Below are 16,956 nucleotides of genomic sequence, written 5' to 3' on the forward strand. Positions count from 1 at the left end.
CTATTTTATATTGATATTGTTTTTCTAAGAGTGCTGCCCGTAACTTTTCGATTGTGGAATCTAAATAAAAAGTCAAACGCATTCAACGCTATAAGTTTTCAGCGCGAGTTCCGCTTCCTCACAATTTGTTAAGTTTTATTTCATCGTTTTCAAAATTATAACTATTAAAGTAGAATTGCTTGACATAAACCAATTTCGTAAAGTGTTTAAATAAGTTAAATAGTTGTTATCTTAAATGTAAAATATTTGTAATTTTATCGGTGCAAGAAAGCTGCAATCGGCTAACGTACGCATCACTTCAGATACACTCCACATTGAAATTAGTAGTTTGCTCTCCTTATATTGTTGCGCACTTGATTCGCTAAGCAGCAGGCGAAAATAAATGCCACTAACTAAAAATATACAATTGAAATGTGCGGTTTAAGTAAATCAACTAATAGTGAAAAATGTATAAAAATTACTCACTTCAACAGCTGCAACGCCGAGTCCAGCATAACGTACAATATTTATGCTTTTATCCCAAAATGAATTGAATGCTTGTTTGCAACCAGGTTTCGTCATAGCTTCTAACATGGAACAAGATATGGCGTTGGCACCACAACAAGAATTGGGTATTGTTTGCAAATTCTTATAGTAATCCTCTGCACCGCTTGAACCACAACAATTAAACTAAATGAAAGAAAATATTAATTACAATTTTTATTGTGCTGCTATTAAATATTAAATAATTTGTGATAAACTTACCGTCAATTGTAAAGCGTCCATTACTTTTTGATCTGTTGTGTGCTGCTTCCAAATTGTTTCCACAACTTTATCCATATATGTGAGGAACTTTGCACGCTGTGTCCACACAAGTATCACTAATGCAATCTGTGCCAGCAGGAGGACGAGCATAAAGACGGAGTACTACAAGATAAAGATGTGTGAATTCGTGTGTAAGTAAGTAATATTAATTTGATTATATTTTTATACGAATTTGTTCGACTTACCGTCATTGTACAACATGTGTCCTCGCGTATTGCACCGCAGCAACCCAAAAACGAAATAATGAATATCACACATCCTAGTATAAGTATAGCGATTGGAACACTGTTAGCTTCAAACGTTTGCGCCACGCTACCAACTTGCTGTATGTGTGACACTAATATGGAACCAAAGATAATTAGCAGTATACCGCATACCTGTGGAAAGTGTATGTGATTAATTATTAGAAATAGGAAAGGATGTTGTTTATGAAATGATAATTTGTAAAATATGTTAGCGTTAACCAGAGCATATGCCAAATTAATCAAGTTTGGACTGAAGGAATTAAGAAACCACACACTATATTTTCATAATTAACAACAATTTCTTTCAATGAAAAATTAATTTACCAAAGAATAACTGTGATTCAGAGACTGTTAACAGTAGGGTAACATATTATAAAATCATGACGTCATAGGCATTATATCTCAATTATTTTATATTTAAAGAATAGGCGCTATCATTATTATTAATAGATAGAAGAAAATATGCAAAAACACAGGGTGCTCAAGGCAACATTTTCACTGCTCTTATGAGCTTATTGATAATGTTATCACGTAGTTGTATATACATATGTGTCGTTTATATATGTATTTATGTTTTCAGCAGCATGAAAAAAAAAAACAATTAACATTTTTACTTATTTACTTATACTTAACGCATGGACACTTAATCTTTTTTATGTAAACAAAAAAGCAAAAAAGGCCTCAAAGCCCAAAAAATTTGGATTCAATTAATTTTTGTGTAAATTTGTCGGCATTTGTGATAAGATAGAAACGCTTTGCTATCGATAAAGCGAATCAGATTTATTTTAGTTAGATAAGAGGTAATTTTCATATTGTTTGCCAAAGACACATGGGCGAGACATGAAAATTTGTACCTAAGTGTAGCACTTTAAATATTAATCATCTGTTGCTTTTTATCTTGTTCGCACTTACTTCAAACTGAAATTAACATATAAAATAAGTTTCAACTAATTTGTGTATTAATGCAAACTTTATTAGCGCACCGTGACTCAATATATCAATATAAAAGAACAACAAAAATGCGATTTCTATGACTAGCATTGCGACTATCCAGTAACACCCCTTTTAAAGTGTGTGTGTGTGTTATAAAAATGCTATTATCAGTGTCTTGTGATATCATTGCTCAAAATTAGACATTTTTCAAAGAATTTTCATGCTAAAATTAACTGAAAAAATTCCACTTCCACTACACTTATCTCTGTGCATTACTCAATTTTAATTGATTTTTAGTTTTTTTATTTACTCGTACTTACTACGAAGAGTATGTTGAATATGAAAAGCACATATTTCACTAGAACACCACCGCAATCCATGTTTTTGTGTAATTAACTTATTTTTCCTTCCTCTTTGTGTTCTTTGTTTATAACGGTAAAGCGAATATTGCTACGCACGTTTTCCAGCAGACCTCACACGTATTACTGTCGTTCGATATCTAAATGTATATTTTATATAGTGCACGGGTTTTCCAGGCCACAACGCCTTATCTCTATAAGCCAATTAAACCTTTTTCCAGTGACACGATTGTTGTGCACAAATGTGTAGTATAGTTTTGGGAGATAACAAGAGTTGGAGGCATATAAACTGCTCAGTGATATTCTGAAATTCGTTACTTTTTGCAGTACTTGTTAGTTTTGAACTTAGGAGCTCTTGAAGTGCGTCGGTTACATAATGAAACCAGGACTACTCTTTACACTGTTTCTCTATGAAAAGATAGATGATATTTCTTTCGGCCCTCTGAATTTTTGAATCATCCATATTTATCTGAGGTATTTAAAAAGAAGACCCCACAATTTGCGCCTATTACCGTGTGATAAGTCTCCTCAATATCGCATATAAGGTCCCATTGAGCGTTTTCCTTGAAAGACTAAAGCCCACCGTCAACGAACTGATTGACCATATCAGTGCGGCTTTAGACCTGGAAAACCTCAGATATTCACCATGCGTCAAACCTTGGAAAATACCCGAGAGTGAAGACTTTAAAACTGCCTTCGATAGCACGAAAAGGACCTGCAAAATCCCTGCAAAACTAATATGGCTGTGTGAACTGGAGTTAAGCAACATTAAAAGCTCCATCAGGATCGGGAAGGACCCCTTCTGCAGAGCTAAATAGAGAAAGTACAATCTTCTGTAAGAGTGTACAACTGCTGGCGTACGTCGATGACATTGATATCATGATATCATTGAAGGTAATAACAGCGCCATTAGTTCTGCTTTTTCCAGTGTGGATAAGGAAACGAAGCGAACCAGCATCAACAACACAAATAATGTCAGCCTTAAAATCCAACCCAGAATCACTATTGGTCCTTCTTTGGACTGAGTAGGCAATTGAAAAGTAAAATCCCCTCGCAACGAATCAAAACCAAACTCTACAAGTTGCTCTTGCGCGGACGATGTCAACATCCGATGAGACGTTTTCGAGAGAAAGGTTTTGCGAAAGATCTATGGTCCTTTGAACATTGGCAACGGCAATTACCGCAGACGATGGAACGATGATCTGTACGAGTCCTTCGATGGCACTGACACGGTATTTTCAGTTGGCGCCAAAAAGCAAGAAGGAGTAATGAGTGGCGCGCTTTGGGCTTTGGTGGATTCGGCTATAATCGCTTAAGCGGTTCCTTCGCCAAATATATACTCGTATATATTTAAAGTCGGCCAAGGAACGGGAGAACGTGGACTAACTGAAAAGCTCTTCCCCAAACAAAAGTGATACTCCTTTCATAGGCAATCAACCGACTATACTTTCAAAATGAAAACGATTTTTTATAAACTTCATCTGTCATCTTGTGGGACTCCCCATCCGACGGATACAACAAACCATAGAATTCCCATCGTTACATTTTCAAATTTCATCGAATTTTCGAAAATGTGCATTTCGGGTGAATTTTGTGGTGTGCATAAAACTGTATGTATTTCCAAAAATAAAAAAAACGGGATTATTCTTTACTCTAATTCAAAGTTTATTTTTTTATGCAAAGAAACGTTTAAAAAACATATTTGTTTAAAACAGCCGTCCTTTCTTTAAGCGATATTCCTGCGCTTCGAATTGCGTATGCATCCCGCCAAACCACAACCAGATACCAAGGCCAAGAACTCAATGACGATCACCACAATGCCACCAATACGCACATAACCTATATTATCATACCAGAAATTATAAAACACAGATTGGCAACCCTGTTTGGTGGTATATATGGCCGCTGGACATGGCGCATTCGTGTCTACAAAACCGCAGCAAGACGGTGGCACGGCGTTGCTGCCATAATCCGTGTAATTATTGTAGCCACAGCAGCTGAACTAAAAAAAGAAAAAACAAGGAAAGGTTCTCAAAAAAGTAATGAAAAGTTTTCGCGTTCGTATATGTAACTTACGGTAATCTGTAGTATATTCATAGGGTTATCAGCGTCGTAATTTCTATTCTCAAATGCATTATGAACAATCGTATTCATAGAGTTGAGGAAATCTTGCTTCTCCAAGAAAGCCCAAACGACAAGTGCTATCTGCAGACACATCAGTATGAACATAAATAGCGAGTACTGCAGAAGTTTGAAGAAAAAATTTGAAAATATTTATGGTTTTGTATAATTTCCACAAACTTACCAATAGTATACACCAATTGATCTCCTTAATTGCGCCGCAGCAGCCAAAGAATGACACGATGAATATGACACCACCCAGCACTATAACAATAATCGGTACGGCGTTGACATATTGGACACTATTGTCCGATTTTAGATCACCCATGCCATCCAAAACAAGACTGCCAAGTATGATGAGCAGTATGCCAACTATCTGGAAATTAATTTTTTTTTTACTTTCATTAATATTTATTAGCGAATATTTATTCGAGTGTGTATAATCATGGATATAAAGTCTATAAAGCACAAAAAATATTAATCCAATCGCTTGGAAGTGGGTTCGAAACACGTCTATCCAGTCAAAAAATATACTCTTATAAAGCAGAAGAACTAATAACTGGAAGGTAGAGTAGATCTAGTATCAGTATATTATAAATATTTATCTACCACAAAGAGATCTTATAACGGACGTTTTAAGTTTGGACTAGATTTTCATTCAAATCAATCTAACTTAGTTGGCATAAGTCTACTTTATTATACTCTCGCAACAAAAGTTGCTAAAGAGAGTATTATAGTTTTGTTCACATAACGGTTGTTTGTAACACCCAAAACTAAACGAGTTAGATATGGGGTTATATATACCAAAGTGATCAGGGTGAAGAGTGGAGTTCAAATCCGAATGTCTGTCTGTCCGTCCGTCCGTCTGTGCAGGCTGTAACTTGAGTAAAAATTAAGACATCTTGATGAAACTTGGCACCATAGGAAGGTTGCTTTCGAAAATGAGCAAAATCGGACCACTGCCACGCCCACAAAATGGCGAAAACCGAAAACACATAAAGTGCCATAACTAAGCCATAAATAAAGCTATGGAAATAATATTTGGTATGAAGGATCGCACTATGAAGGAGCATATTTGGATGTATTTTTTTTGGGGAAGTGGGCGTGGCCCCGCCCCTTACTAAGCTTTTTGTACATATCTCGCAAACCAATAGAGCTATATAAACCAAACTTTCTCCAGTCGTTTTTTTAGCCACTTCCTAATGCAGTCCAAAAATGAAAGAAATCGGATCATAACCACGTCCACCTCCCATACAAAAGTTATGTTGAAAACTACTAAAAGTGGGTTAACTCATTAACGAAAAACGTCAGAAACACTAAATTTCACATAAAAAGGGCAGATGAAAGCTGCACTCAGATCTTTTTACAAAATGGAAAATGGGCGTGGCGTCGCCCACTTATGGGTCAAAAACCATATCTCAGGAACTACTCGACCGATTTCAATGAAACTTGGTTTGTAATAGTTTCCTTACATCCAAATGATATGTTGTGAAAATAGGCCAAATCGCTTCACAACCACGCCTACTTCCTATATACCAGAACTTTGAAGACAATCTGAATCGCTTACTTTACAATATATAAAGTAAGCATTAGTGAAGATATCGGTGCAGAACGTTGCACAAATACTATGTTTCCAACTTTCAATGGACTTTATACAATATATATGACGAATATGTGGGTCAAATTATGTATTATTAATATAAATAAACTTAAATAAATAAATTGCGAGAGTATAAAATGTTCGGTTACACCCGAACTTAGCTCTTCCTTACTTGTTTTTTATTACATGTTGTCAGAAATGTAGACTCTAAAGATTTGCCAATAGATCAGGGTCCTCTAAAAAGGTATCCAAAATTTACCACTACCATATGCCAACTGTTATCGAATACCTAATTGTTGTTGTTTTATAATGTTAAACTACCATTTTAGCAGCTTATTTAAACTAATACAAGTGCATTTATTGAAAGTAGACATGCATACATTTAAATAGAAGAGTGTACTTAAAATCTAATGAATCATTTCGTTCAAAGGTTATACTACATAATACATGCATATTGTACGACAAATATATTTATGAACTAGTAAAATGGCAAACGGTGAGTCAAAAGTAATTACAGTCATCCATATTCTTATCATTTTTTTCGCAACTTCGCGCAAAACAGATAACTCAATGCTTCTATTTCAACAGAAATATAAATGGCGTTGGCTTGGGTACCTATACATGTAGTGAAATTTATAGATATAGTGATTTTTATCTGACTTTTTTTTTAAATTTAGGCGTGAACTGGTTTGTTTCCAACATTTATTGGTCGTTTTTCGATTGGCATGTGTTGGCTGTCGCTGTTGAGCATAAATGATTATATAAGGCGATGGGGGGACATATAGATATATTCAAAAAAGAAAACGAATATTATAAATTTTTAATGCTGAACACTAAAATCAGACAAATTTTGTTGTAATATTTGGCAGTTCTTTTGAAGTTTAAAGCGTCAGTTTAAGGACCTAGCATTCGGTTGGTATATTGGATGTTGGACGGCACTCAAACTCTTTGCTCTAGCAATAACCTATTATGGTCCAAGTATGAGCTGGGTCGACTATTGCACCCACTCGATTGAGAAATACATATAATTTCGAGTTGAGAAATCTAATCCAATTGTTCTATACTACTATACGAGTTATGTTAAAAAATAACGGTAATTTTCGTTTTTTGAAAAAAAAAATTTATTCATGCGTTTACACTAATGTTATCGCCTTTCAAAAAGTCTCCATTCCATATCATATTACACACTTTCGCCAGCGCTTTTTTCAATCCTCGAAACACTTCACAAACTCGGCTTTTTGGGGTAGCCTTTCAGAAATCTAGAAATTTCGACGATTTATTTTATGCTTGTACAAATACCTTTAAACTTGTAAAAATTAAAATAAAAAATTTTAAATCGGATTTTCCAACTCCGGGAAATTTAAAATTCCCTTTATTTTTTGACCCCATCATGTATACTTTTTACAAAGCACTTTTACAAGTTTCTACGGTGAACAAGAAAATGTTTCATTATAAGAGTGCCTTGTAAGAGACAAAGACATCAAACTTATAGGCAATCACATATGTATATTATATTAGTGGAGTTATACCAAAGAGACCCCACATTGGGATCTCCTGGCCCTTTGCGCCAAAACAGTAGCTACTTCTGGCAACCTCAGTTTTTATTAAAGACTTTTTTCGATTACTTTAAGTTATTTGTTAACAACAAAGTCCTAAGTGTATTGGGTGTAAAAAAGAAGATCTCGGCACTGCTCTATAAACAGTCCCTTTAAGTTGGTTTAAAAATCTCTCGCTCCGTTTAATATCATTTTTTTAACGATCAATGTGAAAAGGATAGTCCACAAGTAAGTCCATAAATTAGAAAAAATCACATTATCGTTCTGTCGATATTATTTATGTATGTCTTGCTTTGGTGATATTTATTTCACAATTTCATTTTACTTTACACAATTTGGAAATGCATTCATTTAGAATATTTTTTTTTGTTTTTAAATGCTTTTCAGTTGTTTTAATAACACATATATATAGTTAGGAGTAATCTCAGCTTACCACTGCGAGCAGATTGAAAAAGTAGAGTAGCCATTTGATGAAAAATTCGCACCAGCCCATTTTCCAAACGTTTTTGGGTTCAATATAAAATACTTTTTTAAACTATTATATTATATTGTTTTTTTTCATGTATATTAGTTTAAATATTTTATAAATATATATTTTATAAATATTTAAACTTTTCTTATTTGCCAACTATTCGTAGTTTTTGCCAATATTTATTTGGCTTTACTTTCCAAAACTAATTTCGTTTGATCGCGTAACTTTCGTTCGAATGACTGAACTCTATGTTGCCGAAATGTTGCTTTTTAGTAAAATATATTTTTATATTTTTTTTGTTTTGGCCACGAAAAAGTATCAAGAAATCATTACGCACTTATCTTTCATTATTTTCCATGCATTAATCGGTTAGATAAATATGACAAATGTGTATCTATTGTATGTCATGAATCCATGTAAAAATGTGTGTTATATGTAAATATATATAAAGTTATACAATTCACATATTATGCAGGGCTCAAAGTATTTTATTCCATCGATAATAAATGAGGCGTACAGTGTAGCGTCGATAATGAGAACTATTCGATAATTCGGTATTCGCTTGCATGAGAAGCTCCACAACAGTCTTCCATTCACCATTCTCTATTCACTATGTTTGAAATCAATTCTCTCATATAAAGAAATTCTTGCATTTGAAAGTCGCTTGAGATTAGGTGTGGGACTACGGAAGGTCAACAATTTGAGGTCGGTTTTATTTTTATTTTTGAAGGGTCGTGTGAGACCAAGTTTGTTTCCTTTTGAGATCACGTGTTATCAGTTTTGTTTATATTTTAAAAGGTTTGGTGAGGTTAGGTTTGTTTATGTTTTAAGATTGTTTAAATTCAAGATTGTTTTACATTTTGAGAAGTCACGTCAGTTTTGTTTACATTTTGAATAATTAGGTGAGGTCTAGTCTTTTACAATTCAAGGGGTCAGGTGGAGTAAGGCTTGTTTACAATTGGGGTATTATGTGGGGTTAAATCTAGGGGTTAAAAGAAATCAAATATGATAACAATTTGTGGTGTTAAGTAAAATAAATCTGAGAGTCTCACAAAATCTAGTTCGGGGTCTTCCTAGGTCAAGAACAAATTGACGAAGTCATTCAATGAATTCCACAAGTTTGCAGACTAAATATGATGTTTGGATAGTATATCCTTATGAAGGGTTACATCCGACCTTATTTGTTAAAAGATAACTCCTTGAAACATGGGAATCTCTAAAAATAAGTTGAAAACATTGTTCCTTGTTCTAAGCACTTTCTTCACCCAATATGTATGTGATTGGCGTGGAAACCGTTTGCCTACTCAGTCCAAAATAGCACCTGTTGGCAAGAGTGTTTCTGCGTTGGATTTCCAGGCTGACATTGTTATTGCTGTTAATGCTACCCATTCGCTTCGCCTCCTTATCCAGGCGGGAAAAAGCAGAACTAACGGCGCTGTTTTTTGCCCCGATGATATCAATATCATCGGCGTACGCCAACAGCTGTACACTCTTATAGAAGATTGTACCTTCTCTGTTTTGCAATTTTTTTCCAGCATGAAGTTAAAGAAGTCACACGATAGTGAAACCTCGTTTGATATCGAACGGCTCGGAGAGGTCCTTCCCAATCATGATGGAGCTTTTGGTGTTGCTCAACGTCAACTTGCACAGCCGTATTAGTTTTGCGGGGATACCAAATTCAGACATCGCGGCATAAAGACAGTTCCTTTTCGTGCTGTCGAAATCATCTTTAAAATCGACAAAAAGGTGGTGTGTGTCGATCCTTTTTTCACGAGACTTCTCCAAGATTTGGCGCATGGTGATTATCTGGTCAGTTGTAGATTTTCCAGGTCTAAAACCACACTGATAAGGTCCAATCAGTTTGTGGAATCTCCCTTTTTAGGCATTGGACAGAGCACACTGAGATTCCAATCGTCAGGCATGCTTTCTTCTGTATTTGAATAGCTCGGCCCGTAATCTATCGGCCCCCGCCGCTTTGTTGTTCTTCAAGCGGGTAATTGCTATTCGAATTTCTTCATGGTCGGGTCATCGATTAGGAATCGGGTTCGACATCTACTGGTGTTGTACTATCACTGCCATTTCGAGTAGTGTTCCCTCCATAATGTCCTGGACATCGGTTACCAGATTACGACCTTGGTCTCTACATGAGGATGCTCCGGTCTTCAAACCTTCGTTAAGTCGCTTCATTTTCTTCATAAAATTTTCGACCATTATCTCTGTCTGTCAAGCATTTCGGCCACTTTGTTTTTTTTTTTTTGTCTGCAAATGCGTCTCGCTTCCCTCTTCAGTTCTAATATAATATGGATAATTAAATACTTAATTTTTGCGAGAGCAGCTGAGGGATTCTTTAACTAACTTATGACTAAAACTCGCTTCAACGACCTCACAAAATTTGATTGTTTCACAGTCGAACACCACCTTGAGTACGTAGTTCGAGTCAGTATGCCCAGCATCATTGTCGACGGATTAATTTCACTTAAATAAACTAAAATAACTAAAGCTCTAATTTCAATTTGTTTCATTGCATGTATTTTCGCATATATTCAGGATAAATAAAATGAATCAACAAATTTTAAAATAAAATAATAATATTAATTGATTAACAATATAAAATAGCTAACTATTTACTTAAACTTATATAGTGTCTTGTACATTAGTTGTAATACATACATGATTCACTAAAATGAATTCAATGTATATTGGTGTAACTTATTTTTAAATTAATAGATGTCATTCCTTCGCGAATTGCGCATGCTACTCGCCAGACAACAGGCTATTGTGAATACCGCCAATTCAATGCCCGCAACTGCAATGCCCGCATAACGGATAATATTCATGTTTGTGGACCAGAATCCAACGAATTCATCCTTACAGCCAGGCTTGGTCTTGTAAACATCTTCAGGACACTCCTTGATCTCGAGTGAACCACAACATGAAATCGGCACCTTATTACCCGCCATTAGATAATCTTCATAATTGTTTTTGCCACAACACTTGAACTAATATTTTGGGTGGAAAGAAATAAAATTAATATTTTCAACTTTCATGTAGAAAAATCAAGAAATCACGCTTGCTTACGCTAATCTGTAATGCGTCCATTGGAACATTCTTATTGGAGTTATTCTCCTTCCACGCCGTATCAACAACATCACCCATAGTTTTCAAGAAGTCGGCACGTTTGACAAATACCCAGATTACTAAAGCAATTTGCAGACAGAACATGATGAGCATTAAGACGGCATACTGTGGGGAAATAGAAACGGATTTATAATATTTCATATAGTTAAAGTATACATATAAGCCCGAAATATGTTTAGAAATTGAAAATTAAAGCGTTTTTCTTTCATTTTTCTCTAAGCCATAATGCCTGCACAACACCTACCGTTGTCATGCAACAAGAACTCTCGCGTATCGCGCCACAGCAGCCGAAGAATGATATCACAAATATTATACAACCTAGTACAATTATTATGATGGGTAATGCTTCAACGTTAAAAGCCTCATCTAATGATTTGAATTCGCCAAGATTGCCAATCATAAGTGAGCCAAGTATAATGATGAGTATGCCACATATCTGTGAATAGAAAATATAGATATATGATGAGCATTAGTATTTGGTATAAACTTGTATGATATGCAATAGTATATGGGTGATATGTATACGTGACTGTGGTCTTTTAACCTTTTTTATTATTAACTGCGATCTGTTGCTGTTATCAGTTAACAAGCATTACTACTATGTGGTATAAACATAAAAATCCACACTCATCTATCCACTTTAAGCTTTTTAATCTTTATTATTGCTGATTTAGCAGAAATTTGGATACCAACTGAGCACTTACGAGTTTATTTGTAGGTTATGTTTATCTTTGAATTATCTTATATTGACATAATTTCGTTTATGTGGCGATAACACGATAAGAAATCGCTTTGGTTAATAGTTCGTATTTAAATAATTAGGTTTATATGTTGATTATGTTATAATTAACGATTAAATGTCCTTGGAGTTTATAGTACAAATGAATCATAAATATTCGTAATAACTAACAATTGGTAACTGCTGCCAAAAAAATGTAATTTAAAAAAGTTTTCTGAAATTTTGAATATTGTTCCAACGGGTTCTGTTCTGTATCCAATCCAACGCATTAAGCTTTTTGTATGAAATACACAAATACCTATAGATTTAAGTCGTATCAAGGTCATAAAAAACAAAGCACGACAAGTTTACCTAGATAATTTGCCTAAACTACACCTAGACGAGTACTCGTATAAAGCGATTTTTGCCACACCAGAACGTGAAACATGAAACACAGTTATTTACGCAGTTACGAACGCAAGTTTGCACAATTTACATACTTATGTACATTTACATATACTAGCATCTGCCTACAACTCTGTTGTCATATCTAATCTCTTCCAATGCAATTTATTTTAGTGTCTATATGCTTAATTTTGAGCAGATACATTGCCTAATACATACATATGTGTCAAAATTGATAACATTTCTGTCTTCAATATACATTTTCAGTACAGTAAATGATAATATTCCAAGAAATATGAGTAATTGTAGAGTATTGAATCGATCCACCAACTGGTATAAATACTGGTAAACTACTGGTCTAAACTAAAGTTAGCACATAATACTACTAGATTGTATTGCTACAAATTGGATAAGTTTGGATTTTTGTAAAATCGGGTGCAACCGAACATTTTATACTCTCGCAATTTATTGATATATTCTTATTAAGATAAGACACAATTTGACCAATTAGAAGAAAAAGATTTACTCTGAATTAAATTAAGATATCTGAGATATCTGATATTTTCGGTGAAATATTACCATGAGGTATTGAGTTCTTCAAATTCGATATCCGGGACTTTGAAAAGTTATAGTCCGATTTCGACAATTTTTTCACAAGTGATGCCACAGATCATATACAGTATTTGTGTAAAGTTTTATTTCGCTATCTTCTTTGGTTCCTTATGTATATTATTATAAAGTGAAGCAATCAGATGGAATTCGAAAATGAGTTATATGGGAAGTTGTCGTGGTTGTGAACCGATTTCATCCATTTTCCACACGTCTCAAGAAAATATTATATACCGAGTTTCATTGAAATCTATCGAGTAGCTCCTGAGATACGCCCACTTTCCATTTTGTAAAAAAATCTCAGTGCAGCTTCCTTCTGCTATTTCTTCTGTAAAATTGAGTGTTTCTGACGTTTTTCGTTAGTGAGTTAACCCACTTTTAGTAATTTTCAACCCAACCTTTGTATGGGAGGTGGGCGTGGTTATTAACCAATTTCATTGGTTTGCGAGATATGTACAAATAACCGATTTGGGGGCGGGGCCACGCCCACTTCCCCAAAAATATTACATCCAAATATGGCAAATATGTCCTTCCTAGTGCGATCCTTTATTCCAAATTTTACTTTTGTAACTTTATTTATGGCTTAGTTATGACACTTTATGTGTTTTCGGTTTTCGCCATTTTGTGGGCGTGGCAGTGGTCCGATTTTACCCATTTTCGAAAGCAACACTCTCACGGTCCCAAGGAACATGTGTTCCAAGTTTCATTAAGATATCTCTTTTTACTCAAGTTATGCGTTGCACGGACGGATGGACGGACAGACAGACATTCGGATTTTGACTCGTCTCGTCACCCTGATCATTTTGATACATATAACCCTATATCTAACTCGTTTAGTTTTATGACTTACAAACAACCGTTATGTGAACAAAACTATAATACTCTCTTAGCAACTTTTGTTGCGAGAGTATAAAAAATGTGTGTACCTTACATTTTTTTGTTTTATAGATAGTGAATTTTTATAACACAGAATTTTATCTATAATAAATTAGAAAATAAAAGTTAAACAACTAATCAATTTATTTTTTAAAAACGATTCTTAAAAAAAAACTTTTTAAAGTAAATAATAACTTTTTAAAATAAATAATATATTATCATTCTGAAACAAAAATGTGTTCTGTTCCAGCTGTCTAAATTATCAGCGACAGTTGATAAAATCTCAGAATGAATAGTGGGTGGAAAACAAAACACTTCACTTGATAACTACTATTCATAGTATATGGTATATATTTGTATTTAAGTTGAAATATGTTAAGCCCTCATTGCTTAGTAATGAAAAATAATTATTTCGCATTATTTTCATTATTATAAAAGAGTACAACAGAAATATATGCCAACTTCATGCTTTTAGTCTTTACTTTAGCTAAACAGGGGACCTTTTTATTGTTTTAGGCAGACTGACTTCCTGACTCATTACTATGTTTCGACATATTTGAGTTGGAATTTCATAACAGCTCTTTTCGATGCGTCAATTCTCCGCTCGCTTAGTTATTGCTCTGGTTTATTGTCTGACAACGAATGATATTTGTTCTCTTAACAAATGATATTCTAAATAAAACTGATACTCGCTTGCATTTATACCAGTTGTTTGTTTGATTCGTCCTGTACAAGGTTGCAGAAATCGTAGATAGTACTTATTATTGGTAGCGCTCCAAGTGTAGAAGAATTAAAAGCATTTTTTTTTATATTACTCCGAGGACTTTTAAAAATCCTTTTAACCTTAATGACATTATAATAAAATTCAAGTTCATAAATTTTACACTGCACCCACATTTGTAATTACATTAATTACACAGTTATTATAAATAAAAGGAACGCAATTGTCTCTAGAATCGCGCCTATTAAAGTCATTAAATTAAAAACATTTTCATGTCATGCTTTTCACCCACCAACAATTACAAACACACACAAACAAACAGTTGCAAATATGAATGCAAAAATAATTAACAAATTCCTAACTGTACATGGAAAATATTAATTTCCAGTAATATAATGAAATTAAATCCATACAACATTGTAACTTAGTTATTTTAAACATTTTTTTACACAAAACAAATTGCAATTGTGATCAAGAACTCACCACAAACACTACATTAGCGATATAGATTAAATATTTAATAATTGATGCCAGACAATTCATGTTGGTACTTTGCTTTCTTGCACTTTAAATATTATTAAGTTTTTTATTTATTTTTATTTTTTAAAAATTAATCGTTTCACACACTTTCGTTTCGCGTTCCTGTCTTGCAGTTTCGCTGCAAATGTTCTGAACGCGTCGAGTTCTCTTGTCGAATTAATCACACAAGAGCGTCTGTTGTGTTCTTTTAAATGCCGCTTACAATAGCTCCCAGCGCGGGCTCTCTACATTGGGCTGCAGGCGGAGAAAAACGTCAAAACTGTCAGACGCGCAGCACTACTGATAAGTCTTATACGCTTTCGTGTTGGTAATAAATGAGAGGTAGTATTGTAAATATTACTATCTCGAAAGCACTACATAGTGACCAAGTATATAATAGTGTGAAATATTATACATATAATGTGTTGTTGTGACATGTCAGGAAAATGTATGAAGGGAAGAAAATATTTTGCAACATTTTAACTATTAAAACATTATTTAATCAACAACTCTAAATAATTGCGCATATTATATAAGACACTTTTCAGAAAATATTAGGTCTACAACTTTGCTTCCGCCGTTTTTTGTAAATTTAAGTTTTTTTTTTGTATAAAAACGGTTACAAATGTCGATGATCCTCAGCCGCACTTTTTTTGGAATTAAAAAAGAAAAGCAAAATTTCCCGCAAATGTCGATAATTCGGCTCAAAAAGTGACATTTTCAGTTGAGAATAAGTTTGGGATGCAAACAGATCTCTACAAATATTTTGTTGGGTTAATGTTGACACAAATGTCCAAGATCGATATAAAACGAATTAATCGATTTAATCGACCAGTGCTTGACCTTAGAGACATTCCCGCAAATGTCGAGAATTCGTCCCAAAAAGTGACATTTTCAGTTGAGAATAAATTTGGAATGCAAACAGATCTCTACAGATATTTTGTTGGGTTAATGTTGACACAAATGTCCAAGATCGATATAAAACGATTTAATCGATTTAATCGACCAGTGCTTGACCCTAGAGACATTCAGTTGAGAATAAGTTTGGGATGCAAACAGATCTCTACAAATATTTTGTTGGGTTAATGTTCACACAAATGTCCAAGATCGATATAAAACGATTTAATCGATTTAATCGACCTTAGAGACAAGCAAAGTTGTAGACCTAATAAATTGATCTGATTTCATTAATTCTTCCACCCAATGTAATCCAATGAATAAATAGAAATTTTAAAATTTCAAGGGTTTAGAGAGTCCAATTGTCAATTTTCTTCATTTTGTTGATAGTACGATAAACTTTCCTCTCAGATTAGACGTCTCTTATGAACCTAGCGATTTTCGCTCACACTTCGTTGTTTGTTCGTGATGAATTCTTGGCCAAAAACAATATCGTAACGATGCTCCAGCCTCCATGACTCCATGTGACTTTTTCCTTACAAGCATATGATTAATCGCGTTTCGATCGCGAATCAAGTTTGAGAAATGTTTCGACGATTAGAAGAGGGGCTGGCGATCGATTGCGATAGTATGCAATATTAATGTAGACGAATAAATTAAAAAAAAAACTAAAATTGGCGTATTCTGTAACCCCACCAGTTAACTTTTTCCCCAATAAGAAGTCTAACTTATTTGAAACAATTATTTTGAGGCACATTATGCCACCTCGAGGAACTATTATATACTAGAGAGTATAATATCTAATATTAAATCATTTGTAAGAGGAATTTGTCACAATCTTAAAAAATCACTTAAAACATTTGCCCAAAATATATACATATATTTTATCGGTTGTCACCTATTTTTTAATTCACACCAAATCAAATTCATTTTAATACAATGTCATTAATTTAAACCTTTTGTTATCAATTAAAATGTATTTT

The 16,956-nt window shown here is 34.0% G+C and overlaps 4 protein-coding genes across 5 annotated transcripts in view; 1 reads left to right on the forward strand and 3 right to left on the reverse strand.

Annotated features, from left to right (window-relative positions):
• Window positions 1–91: 91 nt before the first annotated feature.
• Window positions 92–2,480, reverse strand: LOC128922583 (23 kDa integral membrane protein-like). The gene is made up of 5 exons (XM_054233624.1): window positions 2,303–2,480; window positions 990–1,181; window positions 745–906; window positions 466–669; window positions 92–392 (listed from the first exon to the last, which is right to left on the reverse strand). Exons 1-5 carry the CDS (start codon window positions 2,360–2,362, stop codon window positions 321–323), a joined length of 690 nt encoding a protein of 229 aa, XP_054089599.1. The 5' UTR covers window positions 2,363–2,480; the 3' UTR covers window positions 92–320.
• The window catches only part of LOC105211650 (GTPase-GDP dissociation stimulator vimar), a 58,303-nt gene continuing 42,146 nt past the window's right edge, over window positions 800–16,956 (forward strand). Inside the window, exon 1 of one of the 2 annotated variants that reach the window (XM_054233614.1) lies at window positions 800–939. Coding sequence is in view for 1 of the 2 variants with exons in the window: in XM_054233613.1 (XP_054089588.1) it covers window positions 920–935 (16 nt within the window). In the remaining variant the exon portion in view is untranslated. The remainder of the gene's footprint in view (window positions 940–16,956) is intronic. The other variant, XM_054233613.1, reaches the window with a different exon arrangement.
• Window positions 3,983–8,326, reverse strand: LOC105211644 (23 kDa integral membrane protein). The gene is made up of 4 exons (XM_011183174.3): window positions 8,052–8,326; window positions 4,647–4,838; window positions 4,418–4,582; window positions 3,983–4,343 (listed from the first exon to the last, which is right to left on the reverse strand). Exons 1-4 carry the CDS (start codon window positions 8,109–8,111, stop codon window positions 4,068–4,070), a joined length of 693 nt encoding a protein of 230 aa, XP_011181476.2. The 5' UTR covers window positions 8,112–8,326; the 3' UTR covers window positions 3,983–4,067.
• LOC105211643 (CD63 antigen) lies at window positions 10,597–15,266 on the reverse strand. Its single transcript, XM_011183173.3, has 4 exons — window positions 15,041–15,266; window positions 11,473–11,664; window positions 11,169–11,333; window positions 10,597–11,089 (listed from the first exon to the last, which is right to left on the reverse strand). Exons 1-4 carry the CDS (start codon window positions 15,098–15,100, stop codon window positions 10,811–10,813), a joined length of 696 nt encoding a protein of 231 aa, XP_011181475.3. The 5' UTR covers window positions 15,101–15,266; the 3' UTR covers window positions 10,597–10,810.

The sequence above is a fragment of the Zeugodacus cucurbitae genome, chromosome 6, assembly GCF_028554725.1.
Source record: "Zeugodacus cucurbitae isolate PBARC_wt_2022May chromosome 6, idZeuCucr1.2, whole genome shotgun sequence".
Taxonomy (NCBI): Eukaryota; Metazoa; Arthropoda; class Insecta; order Diptera; family Tephritidae; genus Zeugodacus; species Zeugodacus cucurbitae.

Excerpts from the sequence above, each read along its gene's own strand:
- LOC105211644 (XM_011183174.3), bottom strand. The coding sequence starts at position 8,111 with ATGGGCTGGTGCGAATTTTTCATCAAATGGCTACTCTACTTTTTCAAT. Across the intron at positions 4,583-4,646 it reads TCAATTGGTGTATACTATTG|TACTCGCTATTTATGTTCAT; the intron begins GTAAGTTTGTGG and ends AAACTTCTGCAG. Across the intron at positions 4,344-4,417 it reads TGAATATACTACAGATTACC|TTCAGCTGCTGTGGCTACAA; the intron begins GTAAGTTACATA and ends TTCTTTTTTTAG.
- LOC105211643 (XM_011183173.3), bottom strand. The coding sequence starts at position 15,100 with ATGAATTGTCTGGCATCAATTATTAAATATTTAATCTATATCGCTAAT. Across the intron at positions 11,334-11,472 it reads GTTCTTGTTGCATGACAACG|TATGCCGTCTTAATGCTCAT; the intron begins GTAGGTGTTGTG and ends ATTTCCCCACAG. Across the intron at positions 11,090-11,168 it reads TGGACGCATTACAGATTAGC|TTCAAGTGTTGTGGCAAAAA; the intron begins GTAAGCAAGCGT and ends CCAAAATATTAG.
- LOC128922583 (XM_054233624.1), bottom strand. The coding sequence starts at position 2,362 with ATGGATTGCGGTGGTGTTCTAGTGAAATATGTGCTTTTCATATTCAAC. Across the intron at positions 907-989 it reads ACACATGTTGTACAATGACG|TACTCCGTCTTTATGCTCGT; the intron begins GTAAGTCGAACA and ends TTTATCTTGTAG. Across the intron at positions 393-465 it reads TCGGCGTTGCAGCTGTTGAA|TTAGTGGCATTTATTTTCGC; the intron begins GTGAGTAATTTT and ends GTATATTTTTAG.